The sequence below is a fragment of the Ascidiella aspersa genome, chromosome 3, assembly GCF_963924565.1.
Source record: "Ascidiella aspersa chromosome 3, kaAscAspe10.2, whole genome shotgun sequence".
Taxonomy (NCBI): Eukaryota; Metazoa; Chordata; class Ascidiacea; order Phlebobranchia; family Ascidiidae; genus Ascidiella; species Ascidiella aspersa.
Window position 1 is genome coordinate 38,966,332 of NC_139449.1, and position 9,264 is coordinate 38,975,595.

Here is a 9,264-nt window from a genome sequence, read left to right on the forward strand (position 1 = left end):
TTTACAGTCAGTTTACTAAAAAGTTTGCATAAAGAAAACATTAAATGGCAGTAAATAATGCAGAAAGTTCGAAACAGATCAGCATTGGACTTAAAAACAAAAAATATAAACAAAAATGAAAAATAAAACGGTGTTATTTTTCATCCAATGGTAAAAAGACAATTGTAAATTGCATAAAATATTATTAACAACAATTCAAAGAAAGAATAACAAACATATTTGTCATTTAAAAGGTTCCAACAAAAATGTACTTGTATATGTATATAATTCATAAAAATTTTTTTTAATTTAAATTGAAGTTTGAACTTTAAAACTTTTGCTTGAGAGTAATTTTAATCCATCTTCGATGAAACTTTTAGTTTGAAGATTCGACTTTTCTTTCATCAAAGCCCGAAGTTCAAGCACGGAAGGAAATTCATTTTCTGCGCCAAAGTTTTTGTCGTTTACGTTGTCTTTTGTTTCTTTTTTGACGAGCTTGTTGCAGAACGAACAAGGTCCGCTCTGTGAACGACCGGCACAGAATTGTGAACGGTAAGTCGTCTCATATCGAGGTAATTCAGCCGGGGATTCGAAAACGTCGTAGGAATATCGCCGGTGGACTACCGAACAATTCACTGCATCCGAAACTTCATTTACACCACAGCAGACGTTCTTTAAAGATTTTTCTGGCAATAAAAAATAGATCATTTTTTATCAATAATATATTTTTTATAAATGTTGATGATCAGTTAGGATTATTCCTTATAAAATATGTAAAAACAAAATAAAATCTCAGATTCAAGTTTCTATTCACGATCTTTAAAATTTCAGTAATATGAGCTTTATATGTATGTTTTATTTTAAGCATGTGAACTTAATCCACCAAACAATCTTTTCAAGAAAGCGCTTTTTAAAAATAGTGGACTGTAAGCAATTATAACAATAAAAAAAAATACAGCTTAAGCTTCTATAATTTGAAAATAAAAAGTCTCTAAATTACTTAAACTTACCTGCAAAGCTGAGGACAGTTTTGATTTCATTTTTTGCCAGTGATGGCAATCTTGTGTCAAGAAGTAATCCAGCGACTATTATTTTGTACTGCAGGGAATGTTTGATGATTACTTTAATATCAGGGTCTTCAAACAACTTGCTGTAAATCGCAAAACAAATCCAGCCTTTGTATTGGTGCAAGATCCACCCGGAAGTATTACCAAGAACAGAAAAAGCATCAACAATATCCTCAAGTGACGAATAAATCCCACGTCGCTCTTTCAATGACTTCTTGTCAGCATTTAATTTTTTAGTCTTTGCTAAATTTTCCCTTTGTTCAGATTTTTTCTTCTTGGAAGCCTGCAATTAACACAAACAAGTCTACTTGAGATCTTTACCACAAAACATCTGTAATCCAGGATAATTGGTGGTTTAAATTTTAGCGGTGACAGAGTTTTCAAGATATTTGATTATACACTTGAATATCTCACCACACAAAGTGATGCTTATTTATACACGATTTTCCGGCAGTTTTCAGCAAATTTACTTCACCTTCTCTTTCTGTTGGTTTTTCTGGTTAACTTTGCTTAAAACTTGTGCTTTATAAAGTTTTAAAGTTGGCAGAGCTCCAACTTTTAATCTTCGACGTTTAATGACTCCTGCAAGTTTTCAACATTGTTTTACTCGATTTAAAAGAATAAGTAAAAAAAACACACATCACTCAATTTAAAATTATATTTTATAAATATTTAAGTGTTTTTTAGGGTATTTAATACAAAATGTAAAACTCCGATTTGTATAAAGATACTATCACTTTAAGTTTAAATATTTTTATTAACATTAATCATGGGTACGTACCACCCTGGTAGTAAAAGTCTGATTCCTTGAAGTGACGCTCGCAGATTCTTAAAGATTCTTTTTCGAGCAACTTTTTTGCAAACTCGTCACTTCGCAGTGAGAATATAATTTTTTCTAACTTTGTGGCCCATTCTTGTCGGGCAGCTGCGCAAAATCTTTTGTTTGGAACGAGATGAAGCGGACCCTTTTTATAGTGTGCGTTGCATCTTGGGATACAACATCGATTTGGCATTTTTTAGTCACACTGAAGAAACTAAAGTAGATAAAAAAATATTACATTAGCACCGCATTTTTCAGTTTTAATTCTATCTTCCAACTCTGTACTGGAAATTTTCAGTATAAACGCGGCTAAGAGTACAACTAAGAACAAATTTATTAACATACTTCAATCAACTTGTTTTTGAAAATCGATTTAGGACAGATAATGGTGCTGGTCTAGAATCCTACAACTTTTTTACAGTAGCATAAAAAAGTTGTCAAAAAATTCATTTGAAAATAAATATATACATTAATAATACTTGATCCAGCCAAACCAAACACTAAATCGCACCCAAACCCAAATTGTTGGCAATATAACACCCTTGGACAAAAATGTGGTAGGATTCTAGACCAGCGCCAAAATCTTTATATTTAGGTCATGTTACAATCTGATATTGGATTACTTAAACTAACAAAATTATCACAATTTGTTTATAGGGATGTAATAGAAAGCCCCAGTCTGGAAAGTATGGCAGATCTCAACGAGATCTCGCAGGTGCACGGTTGAAAAAGCATCTTGAGTGCACTTTATGATTTTTCGATGCACTCTTTATTGCACCGAAAATGTATGCCGATGCGATAAATATGGGTTTACAAGCGCTTTTTTTTTGGCAGTTCAGATTTTTTTCAGGGTGCACTTGCCATACTTTCCACAGTGGGGTTGCCAAAAAATATTTTCATTAAAACCTGAAGTTTAACTTAAATATTGGTAAAGTGAAATATTATTTTGCTAATGTTAAGAATTGTTGAATCCCTGAAATAGAAGTATTGCATGGCTTATTAGAACAAAACGTTCACTTTAAGCAAATGAATTAACTTGGCTTATAAATACGTGATTAAAATTATTTAAACTTTTGCAAAATACACAACAAACCATTAAATTACAATTCGAAACTTCATAAATTGGAAATTATTGCAATTTTACACTCACAGCATACAAGGACTTAATTACGCGAAATTACCTCAAAATGCAACTTGCAAATAAATAAATGCGCAGATTTTTTAACTTTCTTCCAAAGTTACTTACTTTAAAAAATGCAGCGAACCATGAAATAATAAAATCTATGAAACGACCAATCTTCGCCATAATAATTTTGTTCTTTAGCTATCTTTGTCAAACTTCGTTTTAAAATAAAGTGCTTCAGAGTTATTTTTCGTTATATTCGTATTTATTTAGAACGTAATACCCATCTAAGATTATTACCATCATAAGCGTATTAATAAACAAATTAAAACTACCTTCTGTTAAGACCTCTAAAAATGCACAATTGCTGTTTTCACTAAAACCACTCCGGCTTTCGTGTTTTGTGAAATTCTTTTAAAATAAGAAGAGCTTTCGCAGTAAAACGAAACCGACGTTCAAAGCAAGGCCATAAAGTTAAAATCGTGAAGGAATAAACCACAGACTCGTCAAATATCCTGTCTAGCCTTTTACATGCATGTAAATAAAGCGTGGCATATAGTCGTGGGCTATTTTAACTCCTTAATTGTTCCGCCTTTCTATATTTAACACGCAGAGTAATTCGATAAACGTGACAAGATTTCGTGATCGACCCTCACAATCTATTCGAAACAGCCGCAAAGTTTTCCTTTCGTCCCATTAAATGAAGAAACCAATGCTTAAAATGCATTTTACACTTGGATGATACGATAAAATAAAGAATTAGGGCTTTTATATTTGTTTAGGGCAAAAAATGACAAATTTGCACAAATAATAACGAATATACAACAGTAGATATGTTAATGCTGTAAAACAATTAAAGGTACTAATGAAGTAAATACGTCATATTTCAAAAATAATAGATATCAAGAAAATATATTTATATTGATAGTAGATATCAAGAAAGATATTTATATTGTGAGATATTTTTTTTTGAAATATGACGTATTTTGAAATAACTAATAAAATAAAACAAATATGTATTAAAGTAAAACTAAGTTGGGGATTTCCCTTACTACTAACCTTCCAATCCAAAACTTCATATTACGACAAAAAAATAATTTCAGAGAAAATAAAGTTACTGAAATAAAGGAACAGTTGCATAAAAGATTGCAAAGATATTAAAAAATATCGATTTCATACTAAAATAAAAAATACAGCCAATTTTGCCGAAAGACAAGATACGGTAGCATCCTTCTTACACTCTTCTCTTAACATCCACTAACAACATGCGTGGATTTAAATTCTAGAGAGACTTTGATTTTTAATATTTTGTTGAAATTTAAGTTTAACAAAATAAAATTAACTTCTGTAAGGGTTAAGATAAAATAACGGTAAAGTGGGCGAATCAACAAAACACAACATAAGATTGAAAATTGAAATTTCACTGTTGTTTGCTTTTCTTATGCAAGAATGTGTTTTCAAATATTGCAATTGTTTTGTAATCAGTTAGGAGTTAAATAGCTCTAGTCTAGAGCAATTATATTTAAACTGATAAGTCTTTAAGAAAACCACAATTTTATGTAGTTGATGCCACCCTCTAGCATACATTTAAGAAGAGGCATTTACCCGGACACCAAAATAATTGAAACCATAAATATCACTAACGGGTGCAAAGCGCATAAAGATTATTTAAAAAACTAACAAAAAATTTAAATCAATTTTTGAATAATGCATGGAAATTACGCAAAACTCTGGAATTTAAGTTTATTACTACTAGGGTTCCTCTCCGGGAATGTTTCGACGGGAAATTCCCGGGATTTCCCGCGAATTAACAATCCCGAATCCCGGGATTTATTTTTTTGAATCCCGGTTATTCAGGAACATAGCGAAACTTTAAAAAAGATTGCAAAACTTTGTGGTTTTTGACTGATATTAAGAAAAAAATATGACCAACCATGTTAAAGTCGTTGCCTAAGTTGCTTTATTTTCGCTTACCAGAAGCAAAACTTGATTAAATTTATTCTACCAATAAAAATGCGCCCTGTATGCGTTTTTTTTAAATAAAAACAAATAAGGGTGCTGACTTTAATACGAGTAGGCCTTGTAAGATTGCAGAACCAAGGCTACAGAACATAAATGAGCTTAATTAAATCTTTGGAGCCAATATAAAATAATTTTAAACATCATAATGACGTAATTTTAGGTATAATTTTTTCGTCGGGATTCCCAAGAATTTGCATTTTTCAATCCCGTTTCCCGGGAGTGAAAAAATCCGGGAAAAAGAGGAACCCTAATTACTACCACCACCCCAGCCTGCATTTCATGGTCTTTCACGCCGAGATGTCGGATGTGGAACACCGAATTTGGAGATGTACAGGTGTGCAATCATGTTCTTTTGCACACATTAGGTTGGTAATCCTACCACAATTTTCCTTGTTTTCTAAGTTTAATTGCGCATATACCAATTCTGGTGTGTACACAATTTGCTTCGGAAAAATTATCAGGTGTGCAACTGCCACAGAATGTAGACTGGCCACGACCCAAATCAATAAATAATAACGTATTGGTGCAAGCGTAAAAGAGCGATCCGGTCAAATAACCAATCAAGTTTTTGTTCAGAACTTTTAGAAAGTATATTTTAAATCGCAGTCATCCAGACTTTTTTTATTAAGTGAAATTATATTTTATTGAAATGAGGAATTTTAGATTTAAACTACTACTTTCGGTCATCTTTAATGGAAACATTTTTGATGAAAGATATTTAGTTTGTATTGGTGAGTAAGTCGTGGTGGGATTATGAAAAGTAGGTGCAAAACCTTGACTACACACCTGAACACCTAGAAATTTGTGGCACAGCCAAGATTTCGAGGAAAGTAGTAATTGGGAAAGCATATTTTATTTGCTATATTGTGTGTTTTATTTAAAGGTAAATATTTTCTTCTAATGTGTATGAAAACTTTTTCCACAACTTTGAGAATAAACCTAAAATATAAAATATTCAGTGAGAATATTATTGTTGAAAGATGTTTAAAACGATGCTGTCGACAAATCTTGTCCGGCCACTAACTCGCAGTTTTTACATTTACTCAAAAAATCACAACCGCCGAACAATACTTCAATACATCCGCCGCTTGTGGGCAGCAAAGACCCCTCCATACAAGCACGTCGTCCAGATCGGCGACCCCACACTTCGTATGGTTTGCAGAGAAATCCCAAGAGATGACATCACAAAGCCCGACTGTCAGAAACTTATCGCGCGGATGTTGAAGGTCATGAGGTCGCGGGGGCTCTGGTCGCTTTCGGCTCCGCAAATCGGAGTTCCTAAACAAGTGATTGTTGCGGAACAAACGCCGGATTATGTCAAAGCGAACTCGAAAGCCGATATTGAACGACTGGGTATCCACGAGTTTACGCTGAAAGTCTTCGTCAACCCCAAGTTGGAAGTCCTTGACGACACGGTTGTTGTGGAAACAGAGGGTTGTTACAGTGTGCATAGTTACGCCGCGAGCGTTCCTCGCTACAAAGCTGTCCGAGTTCGTGGCTTCGATGAGAAGAGCAACCCTTGCGAGTGGGTGGCCACCGGATGGCAGGCTCGGGTGGTCCAGCACGAACTCGATCATCTTGACGGGATTCTGTTTGTCGATAAAATGAAGCCGCGGAGTCTCCACGACGAAAAGTGGGCACTTTATAACGACCAGGGAAAATTATTCTGGTGATAAAATTAACTTTTGTTTTTTTGAATTTACTTTTAACAAGTTGTTTTACCAATGTTCCTATCTTGTTTGTTTCTTTTTACTGTTGATGATAGTAAATTACATACAAAGTTAAAATATTATTAAAATACTAACTTATGATGTGAAATAAATTCCATTTATAATACAAGAATTTTTTTCTAAATTTGGATTAATGCAAGTTATTGAGGAATTAATAAAACCTATTTGTAAAGATTAAACTAAGTACAGAACTTAGCAAACCGAAAATCAGTTTGTTTGTATGTTATAAAAAGATAAATATATTTCGCTATAAAGCATCATCAGTATCTTATTCAAATAGAAACCTATTTGCAGGTTTTTTATCTAAAATTTTTGGCTTGTATACAAATAACAACAGCAATATTAAAATAACAAGATTTGTTTTAATGGGTTTAGAATGATTAATTTACTGTGAAGCAATGCCTCTTCTGACAAAATTTATTTTGTATTGAGTATGAAATAAATTATTTTGCTTCTAAGAAATACTGCCATCCCTAAATGACAATTTTCTCTGTTTTAATGCAAAACTATTCTTTTAAATTTTGTGGATCACTATTAAGTTTTCAAAGTAAAAATAACATTTAAAAATGTATTTTTTTCAAATAAAGTTTAATCAGCAACTTATAATGTGACCTTTTCCAGCTAATAAAAGTTATTGAATGTTGGTAAATATTATTAAAAATTCCTGTTTAACTAAAAAAAAGGTTTTGCAGCTGAAACTATTAATAAAAAATTCAAAAAATGGAAGGCATTTCAAAGTGCATACTGTCAGGTCGCTTATAGATTTATTGTACATTCACGTAATTCAGCATAGCTCGCTTTCAATAAAAGAGCTTACAGCGCAGTAAAAACACGTGTTGCCAGTAAGGCGTGCATTGTTGACTGTCTCGCAGTAGAAAGGACACGACTAACGTTGCAGTAAAAGCGAATGCGTTGAGGATTAAAACTGGCCAGTTAACGAGCAGGATGCAGGGAAAGGAAATATACCAGAACGACTTAAACAGGCATTTAGCACACGCACAACGAACACAGTAAATAACAAATACAGACGGTGGGATCTCTACATCATTTCCCTCCCCCTTGGAACTCGAAAAAAGTTCCGAGCAGTTCGTTGGGCCGCGCTTCTTCTTTGAAATCTTCCCAGGATCCGATCACGAGTCGACCAGCAACCGCAGGACATCGGACACTTGTGCAATATCGATCCAGCACGTATTAAAAATCGTGGTATTCAATAGAGCCAAGAGGGGTCGCGAATTCCTTGTCTTGGCGGCCAACGAACAACTCCATGGGTAGCTGATTGTGCGACACGATGTAACGTCTGAAATGGTACCTAAAAGGCACAATAAACAACAATGCAAAACACTTTTGAATAGCCTATAATGCAGAAAATTTATATTATCGTCTTAAAACGCAGATCGAATTTCAAATCGCAAAACTGTAGTTAGTTGCTTAGAGTCTTTTGCTCTAGAATATCAATTAAATGGGGGTAAGATGCTAATCTCAGAAACGTGAAAACAAATTACATCGCCTAGTCTACATTAAATGGGTTCCCTAAATAGCAGACATAATAACCTTGGCGCAAAACAACCTCTGGTCATATCGAACTCCCGACGTCACAAATAATACGTCATAACGTGACGTAGTAACAAAACAGTTGCTTTAACTAGATAATTGGGCAGAGGTTGCATTTTGTAAATAGTTTAACGCTAGGTTGTGGACACAAGGAAAAATTACACAGGAAAATAACTAAAATATATCGGTGAAATAGACAAATCATAATATAAAAGCGAAAATTAGTATATGTACAGTTTGTGGCAGGGCTGCGGACTCGGGAATGGTGTAAGACCACGTAAAACTAACCGAGTCTCGAGTCCGGCGTGCGCATGCGCACTTCAAAGTTTGAAAAAAGATATGGCTGCTAACTGTAAATCGTAAAAGTGTATTAGCAAATGGTGGAATATTTTCCAACAATGTATCGTGAGTGAATGAATTATACGACACCCCTATAAGTGGATTGCTGAATATCCACGTTATTTTAGTTACGTAAATTGGCCGACTCGGTACTCGACGAAATCGCACATTTGATCGAATTCGGGCCGACCCCGTAGTCCTGGTTTGTGGAGTGTCCTCGTGCCACAGCCTGCCTGAAGTGGATGGATGTTGCACTTAATATGTGGTCATAGAAATCATCTTGACCCTTGCAAGATAAATGTCGACCTCAATTCCTGATCAGAAACAGCAAAATAATCTAGCAAAGCTAGCAATTCAGGTCAGACACCATATTGATGTTGATATATATATATATATATAGGCTTTATCGTCAGCAACGGCATCGTCTGCTTATCTTAATTCAACTAGAATGGTTTATTTATTAATCAGTGTTAAAAGCAAAACGCTGGTTGAGAATCCTACCACATTTTCGTCCGGTTTTTGTTGCCAACAATAATTAGGTTAAAGTGCGTGTTAGAGTTTAAGTTTGGGTTTGGGTCAGGTGGTATTATTTATATTTATTCTCTCATATTTATTTTAGTTTGCCTAAAGTAT

General features: G+C 33.9%; 2 protein-coding genes across 2 annotated transcripts; one reads left to right on the plus strand and one right to left on the minus strand.

Annotated features, from left to right (window-relative positions):
- Positions 1-52: 52 nt before the first annotated feature.
- LOC146162921 (uncharacterized) lies at positions 53-2,070 on the minus strand. Its single transcript, XM_083385731.1, has 4 exons — positions 1,828-2,070; positions 1,522-1,628; positions 990-1,329; positions 53-665 (listed from the first exon to the last, which is right to left on the minus strand). The coding sequence occupies exons 1-4, from the start codon at positions 2,057-2,059 to the stop codon at positions 289-291; spliced, it is 1,056 nt and encodes a 351-aa protein (XP_083241857.1). The 5' UTR covers positions 2,060-2,070; the 3' UTR covers positions 53-288.
- A 3,836-nt stretch (positions 2,071-5,906) lies between these two features.
- Positions 5,907-7,211, plus strand: LOC146162922 (peptide deformylase, mitochondrial-like). Its single transcript, XM_083385549.1, has one exon. The coding sequence runs from the start codon at positions 5,992-5,994 to the stop codon at positions 6,682-6,684; it is 693 nt and encodes a 230-aa protein (XP_083241675.1). The 5' UTR covers positions 5,907-5,991; the 3' UTR covers positions 6,685-7,211.
- The last annotated feature ends 2,053 nt before the right edge of the window (positions 7,212-9,264 follow it).

Coding starts and splice junctions, on each gene's coding strand:
- LOC146162921 (XM_083385731.1), bottom strand. CDS start 2,059: ATGCCAAATCGATGTTGTATCCCAAGATGCAACGCACACTATAAAAAG. Junction 1,330..1,521: donor AAAACCAACAGAAAGAGAAG/GTGAAGTAAATT, acceptor TGTTAATTGCAG/GCTTCCAAGAAGAAAAAATC. Junction 666..989: donor AACTGTCCTCAGCTTTGCAG/GTAAGTTTAAGT, acceptor TTTTATTGCCAG/AAAAATCTTTAAAGAACGTC.
- LOC146162922 (XM_083385549.1), top strand. CDS start 5,992: ATGTTTAAAACGATGCTGTCGACAAATCTTGTCCGGCCACTAACTCGC.